The sequence below is a fragment of the Notechis scutatus genome, chromosome 1 (assembly GCF_049901735.1).
Source record: "Notechis scutatus isolate UNSWTSFEM ecotype Mainland chromosome 1, rNotScu1.2, whole genome shotgun sequence".
NCBI classification, from domain to species: Eukaryota; Metazoa; Chordata; class Lepidosauria; order Squamata; family Elapidae; genus Notechis; species Notechis scutatus.
The window spans coordinates 300170456-300192791 of NC_142009.1; the positions used below are offsets into that span (position 1 = coordinate 300170456).

Genomic DNA, 22336 nt, shown 5'->3' on the forward strand with positions numbered 1-22336 from the left:
GAATTCCAAAAATAATTTTATACCACATTGTAGCAAATGTTGTACATACTATTTTTTTTTACTTTATCACTAGCCACAGTTGCTTCCTTTGGAAAATTATTTGGACTCTCACATAAATACTATAAATGTCTCAATTATAGGCTGACTTTTTTACTTATTTATTTATAGTTCCTGTTTCTAAACTGCCTATCTCCCTCAGAGTTGACCTGCTTTAAAATAATTGAAAAGTTTTTTAAAAACCCTCAATATAGTTAGTTATCCAGTGGTGGGATTCAGCCAGTTCGCATCACTTCAAGAGAACCAGTTGTTATTTTCTGAGTAGTTTGGCGAACTGGTTGTTGGAAGAACTCATTAGGGCAGAGAACCGGTTGTTAAATTATTTGAATCCTACCACTGCAGTTATCTCTGTAAAATATAATAATTAAAAGATATTTTTTTAAAAAAAAATACCAGGACTGTACTTTCTACCAGGCTAAAATTAGGATCAGTAGTCTTTGCTTAGTTAGCAGATTCTACAACGATGAATATTTCATGGATCAATTTGTTGTGCAAAGTCAAGAAATTACAAAGAAATAAAGGATAATGATCATTTTTAATGATAAATTTTTTTACAAAGACCTCTATTTGATTCAACAGTCTTGAATAAGGTAGTAATTGACTTACAGCCATTCATTCAGTGACTATTTGAAGTTACAATGATGCTGAAAAATACCCTCACACATGAGTGTCATAGCATTCCTGCAGTAACATGATCTAAACTGGACACTTGGCAACCAGCATGTATTTATGATGGTTGAAGCAACCTGGGGTCATGTGATTGCAATTTGTGACCTTCTCAGGGGGCTTTCAACAAGCAAAATCAATGGAGGAAGCCTTATTCACTAAATGGCTATGTGACTTACTTAACGACCATGACAAAAAGATCATAAATCAGGCATGATTCACTTAACAACCACATTGCTTAGCAACCAAAGGTCCAGTCCAAGTGTAGTTATAAGTCGAGTACTATCTGTAATAAGACATCCCTCCCCAAGTTCATCTGCTAAAATAAAGTCTCGCTGTACAGTTGTTCATTTTACAATGGACAGCACTGTTACCCAACTCAGTTGAGAAGCTATGAATACTCCTGCCAATTGATAATTCATTCGACAAATGTATTTTAAAATAATCAGCTATATATTGTTTCATTCAAGTGCTTGGCTTTTTGATGATAAAACAAGTTGCACAAATAATTATTTAATGCAATCAATGGCAGACTGGATGGAAGGGTCTCAAAGGGAAAAATGTGCATAAATGTATTCTTTAATTCTCATAGACCTATATAGTAGATCTGAGTCTGATTCTTTGTGGTAATTGCTCTGTTGTGTATATCTGAAACACATACCATTACAAGGAAGGGAGGGAGGGAGGAAGGAACTCATTTCTTAACTGGAACAGCAAATCAAAATAGACCTTATTTTTTCCTTCCTTTTATGATTCTTTCCTTTTTACACTTACCCAAGATGAGATGAAGTTTTGTATCTGTTTGGAAAGCGTAATGCAAAGTAACCAAAAATGGAGACTGTCGAATGTGCTCTAGTACTTGTCGTTCAGTCTTTGTATGTTCAGTTGTTTTGGCTTTTTGAATTATTGTTGCCTTTTTTAATACCTTCATTGCATACAATTTTCCAGCATCGTGACCACTGATTTTCCTCACCAGAAACACCTTTCCATAAGCTAAAACCAAAAATATTACACAGGTATAAAATAGTAGTAGCCAACCTCCCATCATAATTCCAGAGCAGAGTGCTCAAATCAAGCTATTTTCAAAATAACAAACTTAACAACATAAATCTTTAAACACAATGTCATTTGTTTATCTTCTTGATTTGGTTAGCACATAAAGTATTATTTTAAGAAAGCTATGTCCCCAAAGAAATGTAAAATCCTAATCCTTAACAAGAGTCTAAGAAGAAGCAAGCTATCAGAGTTAAAATGGAGCAACTGAAAAACAAGAAAATAGGCATATTAATAGGCTTAGAGGGTAATAAGAATAAATCTCAAAACAGTATCAATTGTATAGATAAAGTCAACCTATTTTATTTGGGTTTAATAATTATTCTTTTTTATTTAATACAATCATTTCCACCTTTGTAAATAAAGATTACCAAATAATCTCTTGCTTATATTTCAAGGAATCAAAGTATTTTATTTAAAGTACTTGGTTTTAATTTCAAAAAATGCTGGGAAACTAATGATTATTGTTTTTTCTTTCTTTCATGAAGGCTTTAGAGAACTGTATGTTTCCACACTTTATCAAAGGTACATATTTGAACACTAGACACACTAGTTCCTCTTCTTCCCTTTCTGGATCCCCCAACTTGCTGATTGAACATGTCTTGGAAAAACAGCCGCATACTATTTTTAAGAAGACATATATTTTCTAGATGCTCTTTGGATTTTTTCCTCTCTTAGTTACTTTTGCTTTTTATACCTCAACACAATTTGACTATGCATAAGATGATTTAATAATCCTTTGCTACCATAGTTTACACGTAGATTCAGATCTGAATAACTGTACTAATTCAACTGCCACTTAGAAGGAAGTCCCCCTGTGTTCCCTGCTATTTACCCTATTTTACAAGCAGCAGTGTAGGAATGTTATACTGAAAGCTAGGATAATGCTTGAACGATGGACAGTAGCTGCCTCCTATTGACAAAGTCATATAAAAAAAAAATCAGCTACCACTGAAAAGCCATTAAGATAAGCACCAAGAAAACAGGGAAATACTCACTAACTAGTAACTCTCAGGAAGCAACAGGAAGCATCTTGGCCAACACCAAAATTGTGTTCAGTTACTAACGATAAGAATACGACCAATTTAAAAGACCTACTTAAATATTTCTGAACTAGGAAATAATCTGATGCTTCATTAATATTTATTTTCTAAATAGTTTTATCCTACAGAATTGTAATTACATCAGATCTATTCAGGTTTTAGGCGAGTGGATTTCACCTTTTTATAGGCACCAATGCAAACATATACAGTATCCATAAAGCAATAGCCTTCACATCTTTATAGCATTCTGAAAATATTTAACATGTTTCACAATCTCTACAAATAGTAATTCTGTGTCATAAGGTGTTATATTACACAAGTTAGGCCTGCAGCTTAAGGGAAAAGAACTTCCCTATGGTTCCTTGCTAACATGATAGTGGCTATTTTTCAAAGCAAATCTGTAAGGGCAACTTTTTCTCCATACTACTTTTACTTATTTGCCACTTCAAAAATTACTGGTCAGAAGATAATAAAGGATCTGTTTTGCTGTTTAAATTATTTTTAAAGAAACAATTTAAATATATATTGATAGAAGCCCAAATGCACTATATCTAACACATACACACACACACACACAGACACACACACACACACCAGAGGTGGTATTCAGCAGGTTCTGACCAGTTCTGGAGAACCGGGAGCAGAAATTTTGAGTAGTTCAGAGAACCGGCAAATACCACCTCTGACTGAAGATTTTACAGTATCCTTCCCCTGCCATGCCCACCAAGCCACACCCACAGAACCGGTAGTAAAAAAAAATTGAATCACACACACACACACACACACACATACACATTGTGTGTGTGTGTGTGTGTATACATACATTTAATGAATATAAAAGAGTTAAAAGTCTAAGTCTAATAAATGTAAACAGTTAAAAGAGCAGGAATACTATGTGACCTCAAATTCCTACGCAGCTGCAGAGACCACAATACAATACCAACCTGCTTCAAATTAATATTTCATCACAACACAGCAGCTACCAAACATATCCTGAAAAGAACTGAAATGGCTCTACTCAGGAACAAGCTCCACAGTAAAAGATTCCAACTCGACCAGTTAAACAAAGACCTCCTAACCCTACACCTGGAATTGAGCAACAAAATCCACCCTCTACTTTGGGACAAGATAAAACAACTCACAACTTGGAGAGCTGAAACTGAAACCACTTACAAAAATGACAAACTCCTGAAGAAACTAAAGAAATTAGAACATGATAATAAAGCCCCCAATAACCCACAACAACACCTGAAACAATTAGTATACAATGCTTCCAACAGAGAACTCACCAAAACAGAAACAGATGTCCTATCCAAAGGATTCAACTATGCTATAGCACCCAAAAAAATCCCCACAGAATCCATCATATGCATAAGACTACGAAACTAAACTGACAGACCTACTCTAAGACTCCATATATAAACCCATAAACACAGACCCAACCACATATCTGGAAAAAAAAACCAAGAAGAAACTCATAACCAGCAACATAAGCAAAGAAATCCAACAGACAATCATCCCAAGAGAAAAATCTTCCAAATGCCCCAAACTATACGGCCTCCCCAAAATACACAAAGAAGGCATACCTCTGAGACCCATAGTCAGCTCCAGAGGACACAAACAGACCTCCCCCTGATACTGCCAGCCCAAACACACCCCAGCTAGCCACCCAGATGAAACCTAGCTTCCTAATAAACGATAGCCGGCCATTCACCCGAAGCCAAGCCCCCAATACACAAAACACAATGTTGCTAGCCAATCAAGATTAAAAAAAAACACTACAAAACAGAAGACATTAGAAACACCAATCAAGCAGAACACAACACTTCAAGACCAATAAAAACAGACCAAGACTCCCAACCAATCAGGATGAAGGAAAAAACCATTCTAACAAAACACGAGGCTAGCACCAAATTTAAAACAGAAACGGCTGTGAAAGCCTGACAAACGACTAAGACGAACTCAATACACAAGCCTGATGATGGCAGATGAGATTCTGCCGAAACGTCACTATAACTTTACAAGCACAACTATAAAGAAGTGGGAAAATACCTGAACAAAGCTAAATACCATACATACATACATACATACATACATACATACATTTATATATACATTTATACATTTATACATTTATACATTTATATATATATATATATATATATATATATATATATATATATATATATATATATATATATATATATCTTTGGTTATTCAGGTTTTCTCCCGCGTAAGATTGGAAGTATTTAGGCAACGTTTCGATGAAGTCTCATTCATCATCTTCAGGCTTCTGTCTTCAGCTCTGTGCTTCTCAGAGTGATGTGAGTTTGCAGCTGCTTCTTCCTTTTAACTGCTAGTGGGGGTGTGACTTGATTGGTTGGGGGCTTGGCTGTGTTCTGATTGGGTGGGGGTGTGTTCTCATTGGTTGGGGGTTTGGCTGTGTTCTGATTGGTTGGGGGGTTGGCCATGTTCTGATTGGCTGGAGGTGTGTTCTGTTCAGGTGGGGGCTTGGTTGTGCTCAGGTTGGTCTTACTTAGTTACTGAATGACACCAGACCCACACCCACGAGGGCCACACAAGATGCCACCACCACACTTCCACGTAAAAAGCAGACTCACACCCACACAGAAGATGAGACACGACCACAGACCAGAAGCCGCACTGCAGCTGCATCACTACCCACTTCAACCCCCCCTGAGCCATACATGAAGCGAACTGACCCCCACCATGAAGATGCAGCACGACCATGAACTCGAAGCCAAACAGCAAGATCACAGCTCACCAGCTCAAATCCCCCAGTAACTAAGACCAACCTGAGCACAACCAAGCCCCCACCTGAACAGAACACACCTCCAGCCAATCAGAACATGGCCAACCCCCAACCAATCAGAACACAGCCAAACCCCCAACCAATGAGAACACACCCCACCCAATCAGAACACAGCCAAGCCCCCAACCAATCAAGTCACACCCCCACTAGCAGTTAAAAGGAAGAAGCAGCTGCAAACTCACATCACTCTGAGAAGCACAGAGCTGAAGACAGAAGCCTGAAGATGATAAATGAGACTTCATCGAAACGTTGCCTAAATACTTCCAATCTTACGCGGGAGAAAACCCGAATAACCAAAGATCCACATACAAATACCATGAGAACCTCAGAAAACATATATATATATATATATATATATATATATACACACACACACACACACACACACACACACATATACATATACATATACATATATACACACACACATACACACACACACACACATTTGTATGTATGTATGTATGTATGTATGTATGTATTGTATTCAGCTTTGTTCGGGTATTTTCCCACATCATTATAGTTGTGCTTTTAAAGTTGTAGCAACGTTTCGGCAGAATCTCATCTGCCATCATCAGGCTTCTGTATAGTGTTCTGTATAGAGTATATATATGTTTTCTTAAGTTTTCGCATGTATTTATATATATGGTATTTAGGTTTCTTCAGGTATTTTCCCATGTCTTAATATTTGTGCTCTTATTATAGCAACGTTTCGGCAGGGTCTCATCTGCCATCCTCAGGCTTGTGTATTGGGTTCTTTTTAATCCACGCTATCTTACTACAGATAATCCTCAAGTTATAACCATAACAGAGGCTGCCCATTATGGACCTAATGCTACCTGAATCACGTTAAATGAATAAGCCCCCATCCCTGCTCCCCCAATGCATTCATTAATCGAATATGCAGGTCATGAAGTGCAATTGCGGTACATCAGGGGTGGGGAAGACCATAGAGGGCCTAGTGCAGGAACAAGACCACCTGCCTCTGGCCACCCAAGCTTCCCCCCACTGAGATATTTCATGCTTTCCTTCCTAACCCTTAGGTTCCCCACAGCTGCTTGCTCCTTCTCCATACCAGCCCCTATCACTAATTGCTCACTTACCTTTCAAAGATTACCAGAGTTCAAAACGAGGTGATAAGAAAGGAGAACAGGCTGGGCCACGTGGCAGAAAAGCGGCTGTTTTTTTTTTCTCAGATTCTGTTGAAGCTGTTTTACTTTTGTCATTGCTAGATACTAGACTTGCCACCCACCCACCATTAGCTCCACTAGTGCATTAATGGTGGGGGAGGGAAGGCATGCAGCCAACAGAAAACCTGTTCTTCCTAAAGGCTTGTGTGTGTACATTCTTACAAATGTTTCCTCTTTTCAGAAAAGCACTTTTACGAAGGGAAAAAGTGTGTGTGTGTGTGTGTGTGTGTGTGTGTGTGTGTGCATGAAACATGTATCCTTGCACACTTTTCCCCACTCTGCAAAAATGCCTTTGTGAAGGGGGAACCAGGTGTTTGTGTGCATCCTTGCACACTTTCCCCCTCTCCGAAAAAATACTTTTGTGAAGGGGAGAACCTAGCATCTGTAAACAATGAAAGGAAAACAGCTTCATCAACATCCAAAAAGAAAAAAGAAAAAGATGACCACTTTTCTGCCACGTGACCCAACCTGTTATCCTTTCCTATCTCCACATCTTGAGCTCTGGAGATCTTCAAAAAGGTACATGAGTGATCAATGATGGGGTAGGGAGGAGCACGTGGAATCCTGTGGACTGGCAAAGCAGGCCCAGTGCCTGTGAGGACCTAGTAGAGCAATATCAGAGGGAAATAGGTAGAGGCACATTGCAGTGTCTCTGTGGTCAGCCATAAGAGTGAACTACTGCTTCGGTACTACAACATACATAAATTCAGGACCAGGTTGTAAGTACTTGGAGTGGGTGTCATAACTTTGAACCATTGCTAACTGAACTGTCATAATTCAGGGAGTACCAGTAATGTTTCCTTCCAGAGTTTAAAGTAAATAAATATAATTTAATATTTATACAGATTACTTTTTAATATATTGTTTATTGATGCCCAGTGCCATGAGTATTCACCTTCAGGAGGGATCAGGCCTTGGGAACTGATGGGAACCAGAATCTTAGACTTAGCATTGCAAGCACAGAAGATGTAAAACTTCAATTGAAATACCACAGACACAAATCCCAGTCAGGATTTTGGACTATTTAAATCTGTAAGAGGAATGGCAACAGATCAAACCAGAAGGCTGAGATGCAAAGAAGCACAGGACTGTAGGAAAAAGCTTCTTGAGAATAATTCAGTCACGTTGCTCCTCACTAGACTAATTCTGAATTGAACAACTGTACTCCAACCATATTATGGCAGAGATTTGAAATATGGAATATAAAACTAAGTATATGGAAATGATCCAGTGCTGAAAGCAACAGACTAATTTGTAACAGTCATTTGTTTCTATTACCAGTTGCCTAGAATGTTTTCCTGACTCTGAATTGAGTCAGTCTGTACTTGACTTTGCAACTATTCCAAAATGGATTTGGTTTGCCTGAAATGAAGTCATCTTAGAAGTTAAGTATTGGTTTTGGAGTGGGGAGGAGGCCCAGCACCTCTAACCAACCTTCATTTATGGATCTCATTGGGTGATGGAAAACTAGGAGGAGGGAGCAAAATGTACACTGCCATGAGCTCCTAACTGAAAAGAAGAATGCAATCTAATAAATAATTAAAAAAATCTACTTCCTTGCCTGATTGTTTTAGTTGGGAAGTTTGATTGATTGATACCTCTTACTGCCTACTCCACACACTCAAAATATTTACCTGTAAAATAGAATTTTATTTGGTGAATGTTTTAAGAAGTTCATTCATGCTTTATTAGCAACATTAAATAATTCATACCTCCTGTCCCAAGAATTTTGAGAAGTTCAAAGTTCTCAATGCCCACCTTCTCTGTGTGGCCTGTCAAGTTTGCTAACAAAAGAAAAAAACATTACAGTGTCAATATTACACACACTAACAAGCAAACATGTAGTAATATAAATTATATGGTATCCATGATTAAGATTCCTCCATTATTCTTATAATATCTATAACACAGCTGTCACTAAAGTGTCATGGTATTCAGATTTCCAGGTATATAACAACTAAAATGAATATAATTTTATTTAAAGTGTATAGATTTTTATAATGAGAAAATCAATTATTCCATCTCAATTAATCATTTCAAAGTGTTGGATGAATGTTATAATATACTAGTTAACTAGTTATACTAGTTATACTAGTTAAGGTATAACAGTAAAAATAGCTGCTGAACATGTCCTCTTATTGGTAAACTTTCCACAAAATTGTAATTTTATGAAATAAATAAGATTTAAAATTATTTATTTATTAAATTTCTATGTTGCCCATCTCACTGAAACAATGACTCTAGGCAGTTCATCAATATAATAAAAAATTAAAAAGTACTAAAACAATAAAAATTAGAAAAATTGATTAAAAAATAAAAAACCAAGATTATGGTTAGCCTGGGATAGGTGTTTTTTTTTTTTTACCCAGTCAGCATACCCCAGTATACCCAGCATACTGCTTTATCCCAACATATCAGAAAAGTAGACACTGTGTTGCTTACAGGCCCAGATCCCCTTTATCCCTTTTCAAGTATAGGTTTCTAAGCATCTTCACCGTGGAAGTATGCATCTGACAGGCAGAATAAATTAGAAGGAGATGTTCCCTCAGATACCCTGGCCTATTAAGACAAAGCTTAGTACTTACAATTGAATTCAGAAACCTATTGGCATCCAGTGAAGACACCAAAAGACAACTATTATATAAGGGTAGCTTCTCTCGTCCACGAACATCTTGGCAACTGCAATTTGTATGAACTACAATTTCCGTATCATTTCAGATATAGCTTCATTTAGAGCAATAGTCTAACTGCAAGTCAGAAGGATAAGTCACTGTTGTCAGGATTCAGTTCTTAAATTCTGAATCATTTACAATTATATATCACAACATTCTTAGTAATTGGATCAATCGCTTTTCTCCATGTAGCAAAATTCTGGGTAGGTATGCATGTACATATATCACTTGAAGTCAATACATTAAACCTCTACTAAACTGAAACAACTAATATTGGTCTATCTGATTTATAAGCAAACAAGAGCATTATCTATTAAAAAAGATTCTCATATATGTTAAAATGAAATAAATATTTTAAAATCAACTGCCATTTAATTTTCAGTGCAATGAATACAGAACAATTATGGTACAATATTATTCTTGTCATATTATCACACTAATATTTATTTTATTTATTTTGATTTGTCAAATGCTTACAAGATAATAGGTATAAGTATATACATAGTTATGAATACATGAAATGGGTACATATAAGAAAAATAAAACAAACAATAGGACAGGGACGGTAGGCACGTTGGTGCACTTATGCATGCCCCCTACAGACCTCTTAGGAAAGGGGTGAGGTCAATAGTAGACAATTTAAAATGATTTTAAAGGAAAACCCAAACAATAAATATACAGTTAAGCTTTGTTATGCATTGACTAATGCATTTGTTTTATCTATCTTAATTACACAAGTTGTACATCCATAGGATATTATGAACTATTTGGGAAAACTGCTATATCAGATCATAAAAACAAATACTGCAAGTCATATTTAATGTTTCATCTTCTTGTAGCATCGTACAGAAACAGAAAAGCAAGAACAAAATATTCCAATATTGCATACAAAAACACTAAAGATATATTCTGTAATCCACAACATACTTTAGCTACTAAAATTAACATTTATAAAATGAAGATATCTGCATCATATATTCATTTAATTGGAACTTAGATAATACATTAATCATAATTAATAAAATTTGCATAAACTGAAGTGGTTACTCATGCAGACAGAAATAGTTTTGAAGAACTTCTAAAGAGAAAAATGAATCTTGCAAATTATATAATTGTTCTGTTTCAAAAGTGATACATCATATGTGCTGTGTGTGTGTTGCTTTGCTTTTGAATATTCTCAACAGTCTTGCTAGATGTGTTTTAGCTACCTTCAACTTGATTTCAAATATCCTCTGGAAGCAAGATGATCTAACTGATAAAAAATTTTAGTTCAACAATTACAAAAATCATCTAATAGACTATACAAGGAAAAGGAACATCAGGAAAAGGCAAGCCACTAAAGCTTTAGAAGATGAGCATAAAAAACTTGAAAAAGAGCTACAGAAAATGCCACAGAAAAAAGACATTAAGCTAAAATTGGACATAATTAAACACAAAATGGGTCAAATAGAGAAAGAAGAATTAGCACAGAAAATTAGAGGTGTTAAACAGAATTATTTTGAAGATGCAAATAAACCAGGTAGATGGTAAGCATACAAATTGAGAAAAGAGAAAGAATCAAGGAAAATATTGCAGCTAATAGATGACCAAGGTGAAGTTTTCCATGGTAATAAAGAGAAGAAGGAAATTATTCGAGACTTTTATGGTAAATTATATAAGCAAGGGAATATTGATGAGGAAAGAGTCAAACAGTATTTACAGAATGCTAATCTACCTAAGATACCTAAAGAGACTGAAAAAATGTTAGAAAGCGATATAACAATGATGGAGTTAACTGAAGCACTTAAGAAACAAAATAATGGAAAGGCACCAGGCCCAGATGGACTGCTGGCAGAATTTTATAAAACACTACAAGAATCGCTGAACCTTCCATTGCTAGAAGTCATGAATGAAGTTATGTTAAAGAAGAAGATACCTAAAACATAGTCAGAAGCCTATATTACACTTATTCCAAAAGAAGAGGCTGATCCATTGCAAATTAAGAATTATAGACCTATTTCTTTATTAAATGCAGATTATAAAATTTTTGCTTCAATACTGGCAGAAAGACTCAAAAAATATTTAAATAATTTTATTCATCCTGACCAAAATGGATTTCTGCCAAAGAGACAAATCAAAGATAACATGGGAGTAATTTTGGACACTTTGGAATATTATGAGGCACACCCCGAAAAACAAATGGCTTTGATATTTTTAGATGCACAAAAGGCATTTGATAATGTGAATTGGAGTTTCATGTTATTATTATTGGAACAGACAGGTTTCGCCAGAAAATTTATTCAAGCAATAGAAGCCATATATCATAAGCAAACGGCAAAGATAATGATAAGAGGGAGAATTGACAGATTCCATCAATATAAGAAAAGGTACAAGACAAGGATGCCCACTATCACCTTTGCTATTTGTATTAACTTTGGAAGTCTTAAACAGAAATATTAGAGACGAAAAGAGTATAAAAGGAATGAAAATTAAAAAGGAAGAATTTAAGCTGCAAGCCTTTGCAGATGACTTGGCTTTTATTTTAGAAGACCCTTTAGAAACAGTACCAAAACTACTGGAAAAGATAGAGGCATATGGCAAGGTAGCTGGTTTGAAAATAAACAAAGATAAGACAAAGATTTTGACAAAGAATATGCTATTAAGACAAAAAGAAGAATTGGCAGACCTATTGAAAATTCAAGTCACGAACAAGGTTAAGTACTTGGGGATATATTTGACAGCAAGATGTAGTACATTAAAAGAGAACAATTACGAGGACTTCCGGTTTGTCGAAGCCGCGAGCGGCAGGATTTGCGAAGCTGCGCGATCCCCTGCCGCGCTAGTCGTTTTTTGGGGCTCCGACCCAGCCGGGTACGGAGCTAGGCCCTGCAGGGGCAGCTGAAGGTAGGGGGGATCCGGAGAAGGGCTTGGGGTGCTGCAGACTCCCTCCTGGCCGGCAGAACTCCCTTTTCCCAGGACGGTGCAGCGGCGGTCTGTAATGGCCGCCATAAAGAAGCTGGCAGCCGGGTAAGAATGCGCAGGAGGAAGTGGAGAAAGTGATTGAGAGGAGAAAGTTTTTCTTGGCTCCTAGGACTCTAAGACATATCTAATAAAATTCCTGAAAAGTATGACTTTCTGAATAATACCTGCCAGAAGAGGAAAAAGCGGCTGTTTGAAGGTGCTGAAAGGATAGCTTTCCCTCTTTTCCCACGGAATAAATAACTGGATATTAAGAAACCTATTTCTTTTAGGTGAAAATTGGTTTTAAGCGATGAGTGGGAAGAGAGAGGATTAAAAAGAAAACATTTGTATGCTAAGACTTTGTTGGAGCAGATGCCTTAAGGATTTGAAGACTAGAATATATTGCAATAAGATTTTAAACAGATTTGGACTTTCTTTCTCTTGGATTGATATTACCCCAGAAGGAGAAAGTGAGAACTCTGCCTTGGTTTGGACTGATTGATAACTTTGGGACTGTTTTATTTTTTTATTTTCTTTTGAATATTCTGGTTGTTGTAAGAAGAAAGAAGGGGAAAAGAAAAGAAAAGATTTATAATGGCTCTTTCTGTTGAGGAACTAAGAAAAGAATATGAACAAGCAAAAAAAAATGGTAAAGATGGTGTGGAAGAAGCTTTCTTTTTCTTAGAAATGGCGCTCATTAATTATCAACAAACATTACAACAGATGAAGACAGCAGAGGAACAAGAAAGAAAGAAAGGAGCCATTTTTAATGAATCTCAGAACTTGATCCAGAAAGAAGGAAGAGAGAAAGAAAAGAAAAGAAGAGAAAAGAAGAAAATTAAAGGACTTATGGACTTAAGATCTAAAAAACATTTAAGAAAGGGAAAAATAAGGTGCAAAACCAATATGATGATAGTAAACAAAAGGGAAAAGGAATACGACAGAGAAGGGAAGCTGGCAAGGCAGAGGCTAGAAGAAGGGGGTAGAAAGGTTTGTTGGGAGAAGAAAGAAAGGGAAAAGGTGGAGAAAAGCTACAATGTTTTGAAATTAAATGAAAAAAAGAAATTTTTTTTGGATAATGGATAAAGTATAATTTTTTTAAAAAAAAGATTTTGCAAGGTACATAAGATGAGATGGTAGTATTGTAATGATTTAAGAGTTGATAAGAGATTAAAATGTTAAAATGTTTAAAAATGATTGGCTTTAAAACTTAATAATAGGGGAGGTTTAGAATATTGTTTTAATTAAAGAGTTTAATAAGACTATGGTATTGATGTTATTATAAAATTTTTATTATAGTATCTTTTTTAATATTTGGATTTACTGTTTAATTATGTACTTAATTATGTTGGATGTATTAGTTAGATAGAATGTACCAAGCAAAATCGGATTGGGTACTAGATATTATTTTAAAGATTAATTTGATTAACTTAGGGGGGAGATAGAAAGGCATCATACTCTGATTAATGATTTCAGGAGAAACTTATTTTCTTTTTTTTTTTTATAAGGAATGAGACAAAGGGATGATAAAAATGGACAAAAGATATAAATATAATGATTCAAATTAAGATGATTAATTAAGATAGAAGTAAGAAGTGTGAAATATGTGGGAAGTTAATATAGAAGGCTTAGAATGGTAAATAAAATAAGTAATGATATGTAAGATGAGCATGAATATAATTGAAGTCCATGAAGAGAGAGACACCTGGGTCCAAGTTACTTTCCAAAAAGATTTTTTTATGTTTTGTGTGTTGTGTGTATATGTCTTTTGGGGAGAATTAGTTAAAAATTGTAGAAATATAGATTGAGAATAATGGTAACTAAGTCAGAAAGAAACAGATGAAATAATAATAATGATATTGAATAAGAGTAAAGAGAAGTAAAGAGAAATTGAATAAGAGGTTTTGGTATGTTGTATGGAAATGGTTTAAAACAGAATTATAATTTATCTGACTTGTTAAATTGACAATGAAAAAAGGTTTAAACATGTAATGAATAATGACAATTTGTGTGTTTTAAAAATTAATAAAACTTGTTTTAAAAAAAAAAAAGAGAACAATTACATTAAACTTAAACAACAGATAGCGTTAGGCTTGACGAAATGGGAAAATCTACAACTGTCATTAATAGGGAGAATTTCAACAATCAAAATGAATATTTTACCCAGAATTTTATATTTGTTTCAAACAATACCAATTAGGCTTGGAAAGGACTATTTGATGTGGGCTAAGGAATGGATAACATTAAGAAATACTAGACTGTTGACATTAGGACATGATTTGTTGTTGGGGTGGCATGCTTTTCTATGGTATAAGGGAACTAAAACACAGGGATATTTTAGAAGACATCATATACGGGAGTCTCTGTGGTTAAATTGGGAGAAGATTAAAAGACAATGCTATTTGAAAATTCCAGTCTGGTTATCGACTATTGAAGCATTTTCCTATCCTATAATATATAAGAAGGATCAAACAGTTAGATATGGGGAAATTCTGAATGAAAAGGGTGAACTTAAATCAATGCAAAATCTAGAGGAACAAGGTATAAAGATGAATTGGTTTTCATATGTGCAAATACATTCAAGGCATGATAAAGATCTCAAAACAGAAGGATTCTATGACAAATTGACTGACAGATAAGATTTTGACAGGTACTGATGAAAAGGTGATTAAAAAACTGTACGGATATTTATTAGAAATTAAATTAGAAGAAGAACAAGTTAAAGAAACTATGATTGCTTGGGGGAAGAATTTTAGATATGGGATTGATTTAGAGAAATGGCAAAAATTGTGGTCTCAAAATTATAAAATGACAATGTCAACAGCATATAAAGAAAATTTGTATAAGATGTTTTACAGGTGGCATTTTCCCCTGACAAGAATAGCAAAAATGTTCAAGAATAAATCTGAAAAATGTTGGAAATGTCATCAGATACCTGGCTCATATTACCATATGTGGTGGACTTGTGCGGACACTAGAAAATACTGGACTAAAATCCACATGTGGTTGGAAAAAATGACAAAGAAACGTATAGACTTGAAACCAGAGATATTTTTATTGGGAATTTTACCTGATACATACAGTAAAGATTTAAAATATTTGATTGCAAATGTATTAACAGCGGCTAGGATTGTATTTGCTAAAAACTGGAAAAATGAGAAAATACCATCGCAGGAGGAAACTATTAAGAAAATATTGGAATGTGCTGAAATGAGTAGATTGACATTTGAAATTAGAGAACAAGAGGATAAACAATTTTACAAAATTTGGGACCTTTTCTATCAATTGTTAGATAATAAAATACAATAATAGAATATGTAGAATTTTAGAAAATAATGAATATATAAAGATGTATTTCTTTTCTTTTTTTGTTATTATATCTACAAAATGTCTTTAGGATAGATTTGGGAGGATTATATGAATTGTTATAAAATAAACTAAGTTAATTATAGTTATCTCGCAAAGTATGAATGAACAAAATTACAGTCAAATGATAGTTTAATAGTGATATTAGGGTATTCAATTTTTGATTGATAATATGAGTTATTATGCAACGTAACTGTAATTGAGACTATGAAATGGATGCACAAAAAATTTGTAAACCAACCGACACACTGCTTGTACACTTATGAAAGAAAGTTGGATGTTTTTATGTTTTGTTTGTTTTTGTTTGTCTTTAAAAACCAATAAAACTTGCAAAAAAAAATCATCTAATAAAACAGCTTTCATAGAAAACTAATTTTTAAAATGATGTAACAGATTGCACATGAGTTTTTCTTGTCATAGAATACTTCTACTTGGAGGAAGTATTGGATACCAGTTACTGGTAGCTTACATGTGCAATTCAAGGTACTGCTTGTCACTTTTTAAATACTTGATGGTTCCAAGCTTGAATGTCTGAAGAACCACTTTCTCTCAATAATGTTTGCTTTCAAGAAACATTCAAGAAGTGTAGGCTTATTCCAGGTCACACTCTAACAGACTGCCATGAGGAAAGGACTTTGTCATCCCAACAATGTAGGGGGAATTAGTATGTTCTCAACTTTCCAATACATTGAGTTTACTTTCTCCTCGCAATTAACTTTTTATCATCTACATCATTTGTCCTCATCCATCAAAGCCATAGTTTCCTTGGAATTACAATAATAAATCTGCTAAAACCAGCACCTACCATAACTGAGCCGATGCTGATCTTTTGGCTCTTTTTACCAGTTCTTAGAGTCAAAACAGGCTATTTAGAGATCCTGTTAAATTATCTATGATATATGCACCAAGATAAATTCCTTATGTGTCCAATCACACTTGGCCAATAAAGAATTCTATTCTATTCTATATTCAAATGCCCATATTCAAATTCCCTAAATGTTATGACAAATAGAGACCCTAAGATACAGACATAAAAAATATAAACATTTTGATCTAAATATTTTAAAAAACTATTTTCAGTGATGAGTTAAAAAGTATTCTTATATCAACCTGTATAAAATAATTTATAATGTTTTATCTACATAATGCTTTCAAAAGTATTTTTAAATGATACTATTTATAAGCATGTGTACATTTTGTACATGTCAATTTTATCTGTGTTAATTACTACTATGCAGTTTTTTTTCCAAACAATATATTAAATATGCTATATTTAAGAAATATAAGATTTCATTTTAAAGAGCATAAAATTGTTTCAAGGCAATAACTCTTTGGATTTTATTTAGGATAGTTTATTAAGAATGCTGTTGAAATTTTGTATCTTATTGCTGCAGGTTCACTTGAAACTTTTCTGACAACTTACAATTAACTATTTCAATCTTTCTGTACAGATGCAATACGATAACAACTTTTCCTGACTAGTTGCTATCCTCAAGAGTTAACAAAAAGTATTATCCTCAGTTGTGGCCCAGGAGAGGCAGAGAGTATTTTGAGGATCCTGATTGGTTATGAAATAGCCAGAGGAATATCTTCCCCTTTTTTCATCAGGGCTATACAAATGACTTACAAGAGCCACATAAACAGATTTTTCCAAAAGGGGAGAGAAGCATACTAAATTTTATATTGCATCCCCTTTTCTTTTCTTAAGCAAAAAAAAGGTATTACAGTTCAGTATAAAAAGGAAGACCACTGAGCTTGGTAGGTAATTCTAATATAAATGTAAATGACAAGTTAGAAAAAGTCATGAGGACTTGACTGGGAAATTAATATTCTGGGAAGTTTTTAAAAAGATTGTATTATGCCATTGGCAGCTAACATGATTCATGTCAATATATTTTAAATGCTATAGTACAGGTAAAAATTCTCTCAAGTTGACCTCAATTCCTGATGACTTTTTGAATGTGTCCATGTTACTTTATTGTCATCAACATCCTCTAGCTATATGTAATTGCTAAATTTGTGTTGCTTGGAAATATAGCATTGTGAGCAATTGTCCAAAATATGGGCAATGTTGGGTAAAACAGTACATGTAGCACTTTTGTATCTTATTTCACCAGTCTCCAGAAATTATAGAACTGACACTAGCCAGGAATTTATTAATAGGTGAACTTTGGCCAAAATGCAAAGCCATCATTGGTTCTTGCAGAAGTTTTATGTTCTTCCAAGACATCAGCCCCCTCAGGACATGGGCAAGTGGAGAATCTGGTGGCTTCCTTGGCAGTTTTCTAAATAACTTTTGTTCTGAATGTACAAGAGTAATTGAATGGAGAGCCCATGAAAGTCGCCCCCGTTTTATTTCGTCAGTCCTTTTAAGTTAGGGGGTGGGCTGGTTTCACAAGATGCCATCATCTGGATATTAAGTACAAGATTGAAACAGTTATCATTCGCGTATTTCGCCACCGATTCTTAGTCTTTGCCTAAACCTTCTTGCTCCGTCCGTTCTCTTCCGAGTCCTCTGGGCCCAGTCGCCGCCCCTTCCCTGGGCTGCCAGCCCCAACACCGCCCTCCTGGCCGGCTGCTCTCGATCGACACCCCGCTCCCTTTACTCCCGAGGCGCCGCTCTCTTGTAAGCCTTTGTTTCTCTGCCTCGCCGCCGCCTTTCCGCGCCGTCCTTTGCAACGCCGTCCACACTTTTTCTACGCTGACCCATCCTTCTCTTTCGGGGCGCCCCCTTTTTTTTATCGGGGGACTTTTCGGGGTGGGGAAGACTCCTCCGGCCCCTCCTGCCGCCTCCTCCCCACCTCTTTAACTTAAGACGGGCAGACTCACCGTTCTTCAGCTCGTGCCTGACGGTGAGCAGCGACGGCTCCTCTTCTTCCTCAGCGCCTCCGGCGGGTCTCTCCATCTCCTCAAAAGCTCGCTCCCTGGAGGGCCAAGTCGGTGGAAGATGGGGAGGAGGAGGGGGGGGGTGAATGAGTAAAGGGACCCTGGGTCTGTGCCGCCCCACACGAAGGGAGGGAGGGGAGGTTATTCCTTAGAAACGTATTCCACGAGTTGCTGGTAGTGGAGCGTTTCTGTCTATTCAAACAAACAAACAAACAAATAAATAAATAAATAAAGGGGGCGCTTATAGCTGACAAGCGTGAATTTAACTGCCGCTTAGCGCACTAACAAGGCCCTCCAGGTCGCTTCTCCCCCTCCATTCCCAGAGGAGGGACTAGCGCTCCAAAGAAAAAGCGGCGGATTGGGGGGTAAAAGAACCTGGAACAGCCAAGAAATTCAATCTGGGCCCCCATCTACTCAAGCAATTCAAGAGAAGGAGTCGAACTGAACGCTCATTGGCCTGAGAGATTACACTCCAGGCCGGGGATTGGTTAAAGACCGTAACAAAATACACCCCCTTCATCCCAATCATCCGCTAAGAGACACGGATCCTGATTGGTTTAGCGGCCCCACCAATCGCGAGCGCTGCCCCCCTCTCTCTCTCCCGTTCCCCCCACCACTTCTTCCAATTTAGATCTTTCCTACCTGCGAGTTTTATCTCCCTAGTGTAAAAAAAAAAAAAAGGCAGGTAATCGGTTGCGTGGGCACGAAGATTAATGCAGTGAGTGACTTAAAGGCTTTGACATTCTGACGATTGCAAGATCTCTTGGTAATATTGCCCATACTTGTACTGTGATCCTTACTCTCTCCAAAAACCACCCATTGTTTACGGGGTGCAAAAAAAAATAGTTCACGTTAAAAGGAAGGACTGTATAGAAAATAGCTGGAGCTGAGACTGGTAGTTCAAGTGACAGGCTCCATTAAGGACAATGCAGGATACTCATGAACCATTAATGAAATGCGGAATGAATTTTGAAAGGCAAGGAAATGAACCAAATAGAAACGACGTTGCTGGTCTATTTTTCGTTGATTTAGAAGTTAATTCTTGTATTAAAGTGTCTCACTACAGAATAGATCTAGGAGCTGTCATTCCATCCTAAGCACATGGTGGAAGAGGATGGAAACCCTGCTTTAGGTGTCCTGGGCTGAAGCAACCTGGTGGAGAGGGCAAACTTTGGCAGTGGTTTTGCTCTGTAAGCTTGTTTCAGACCTTGCTATGGGAGTTTCATGGAGACTGAGAGCACATTTCTGATAATGAATAATTAGACCTGTGATTTATTTCCCAAAGTTGCTCAGTTTGAACAATAAACTAATAAAAGCAAGACAGAATCACTGTTTATTTTCAATATTAGCTGATATAGAACTATCACTTTTATGTAATATGGAGAAATATTCTTGCTTGTTTTTTATAAGTTAATTGTTCACTATTCTAGAAATAATATTCTTATAAAAGAAGAATATAATCCTCATACAGAATATGAAGTTGGGAATTAATCTCTGAAAAGCCAAAGTGAAGGTAAACAGATGAAATGGTTCATAAGCAAACTGAGCAAGTGCAATTAAATTCAATATATGAGAGTACGTCTGCTGTGTATCTTATAAGATATTATATAGAATGTATTTGAATAATAATTTCAAAATTACTTTGCACTGCATCTTATCTCATCCTGAAGCCGTACATGAAATCTGATAACTGAGTCTTTTTTTCTTGCTTTTGATGTCCTGTTAACTGGCAAGCCTGATCTCTGATAACTGACAGTGAAATCATATCTGTACAGATGTTGATTTATTACAAGTAGTCCTCAATTTACAACCACAATCTGGACCAGAATTTTTGTTGCTAAGCAAAGTGAATGTTAAGTGAGTCCCACTTGATTTTCTGACCTTTTTTTTTGCTATGGTTCTTTAAGCAAATCATGGCAGTTGTTAAATGAATGACATGGCCATTAAGTGAATCTGGCTTCCCTGTGACTTTTTCTGCCAAAAACCAGTGGGAAGGTCGATGTCTATGGAGGTTCTCAGTCATCCAGGTCATGGTTGTCCCAAAGATGCTTTTTTCAAGAGGCAACTGGACTTTCTGGTTTTTCTCTGAAGACATTTCACTTCTCATCCAAGAAGCTTTTTCAGCTCTGACTAGATGGTGAGGAGTGAAAAGAAAAACCAGAAAGTACAGTTGCTTCTTAATAAAAAAAGCACTTTTGGGACAGTGGGAAGGTCACAAATTGGCAGTCACATGACTCCAGGATGCTGCAACCTTCATAAATACATCTAGTTGTCAAGTACCCAAATTTTGATCATGTGACCATAAGGCTACTACAACAGTCATAATTACATGTACAGTCATAAGTCACTTTTTTCACTGCCATTGTAACTTTGGTCACTAAATAAATGGTATGTAAATCAAGGACTATCTGTATATGTCATTTTTTTTTACTCTAGAAGCTCTTTATTTTGTACTGTTACTTTATTATTGTCATTATTGTTGTTCTCAACTTAGAATCCTGGGCAATCCTAGTTACTATCATAAACCCAAAATGCACAGGTTAGGTGAGGGGCACTATGATCCAACCATTCCTAGTTGGCTCCCTCCCAGCCTTGTTGTTAGTTGCGAAGTCATGTCCTCCCAGCCTACTGCCTCAGTAAGGTAAGAAACTGCTCTTCAACTCCCCCAACCCACCTGTCTGAATGAAGCATCATAAGAATGAGAAGAAGGCCTGGCATAGCCAGAAGCTGCGTTGCATAACGTCAGGCTTATGCAATCAGCAATGGAAGAAAGATGGCAAAGATCAGCTGGACCCTGTAGGTCTGGAGCACAGTGGGCAGTGGCACCTGAGGCTTGTGCTGTGGAGATGGGGCAGCTGGCCACAATGTGGAGCTTGAAGTGGGATTTCTCAGTGATACTGAGTCAGAAGTAGTGGCCCAGGGACTCTGGCAGCTGGCTGAAAACTCCAGAACTCTACTTCAATCCCAGCTCCACTGTTGCCACCCAAGAGTGCCTTTGTCAAGCTGAAAGGTCATCGATGGCACAAAGCCACAGCATCCTGAGAAGCACCAACAGCTTCATTGTTTTTATGTATAATATGATACCCCACAAATATTAGCCATTGATTCAAACATTAATACTATCTCAGCTCCTAAAATTGCAACATATAAAGAGATTATTAGGATAGAAAAATAAAGTTAATTAATGAGCAGAGAATATTTAGTATTCCACAAATCAGTTTGTGTTGTTGCTGCTATTATTATTCTCTCAGCAGGACATAAAGGTTTTAAACCTTTTAGGAAAATATTTTTGTTTGTTAGGTAAATTAGTAAAAATACAAAGTATACCTAAACTGATGTGCAAACAAAAACACCTTCTAAAACCAAAATCAAAACTTTAGTGAAATTTTATATGGGTTTCTTTTCATAGCACTTAATATGTACAAAACCATTTTGGAGCATCCCATAAGACCTCCCAAAGACAGGAGATAAACATGGAAGTATTAAAATTTTGTTTTTCTGCTACAACATGATTACTGGATCTAACCTATATATTAACATATTTCAGAGTAAAAGCAGCCTAGACAAATGGTTTGAACATATTTTAAATGGAAGAACTACTTTGGAGCTTGCATGTAGACAGGAGATCTG

General features: G+C 36.1%; 2 protein-coding genes across 6 annotated transcripts in view; one reads left to right on the top strand and one right to left on the bottom strand.

Moving 5' to 3' along the window:
* Positions 1–18776, bottom strand: part of RPS6KA5 (ribosomal protein S6 kinase A5) — a 42509-nt gene extending 23733 nt beyond the window's left edge. For 2 of the 3 annotated variants that reach the window (XM_026679179.2, XM_026679177.2), the window contains exons 1-3: positions 18650–18776; positions 8555–8626; positions 1498–1716 (exon numbers count right to left, since the gene is read on the bottom strand). In XM_026679179.2, coding sequence (XP_026534964.2) covers positions 1498–1716; positions 8555–8626; positions 18650–18725 — 367 coding nt within the window. In that variant the 5' untranslated portion in view covers positions 18726–18776. The remainder of the gene's footprint in view (positions 1–1497; positions 1717–8554; positions 8627–18649) is intronic. The other variant, XM_087952077.1, reaches the window with a different exon arrangement.
* The window catches only part of DGLUCY (D-glutamate cyclase), a 35005-nt gene continuing 31025 nt past the window's right edge, over positions 18357–22336 (top strand). Inside the window, exon 1 of one of the 3 annotated variants that reach the window (XM_026679183.2) lies at positions 18357–18446. The gene's annotated coding sequence lies outside the window, so the exon portion shown is untranslated. Of the gene's footprint in view, positions 18673–19127; positions 19425–22336 lie in introns of those variants that run through there. The other 2 variants (XM_026679181.2, XM_026679182.2) reach the window with 2 other exon arrangements.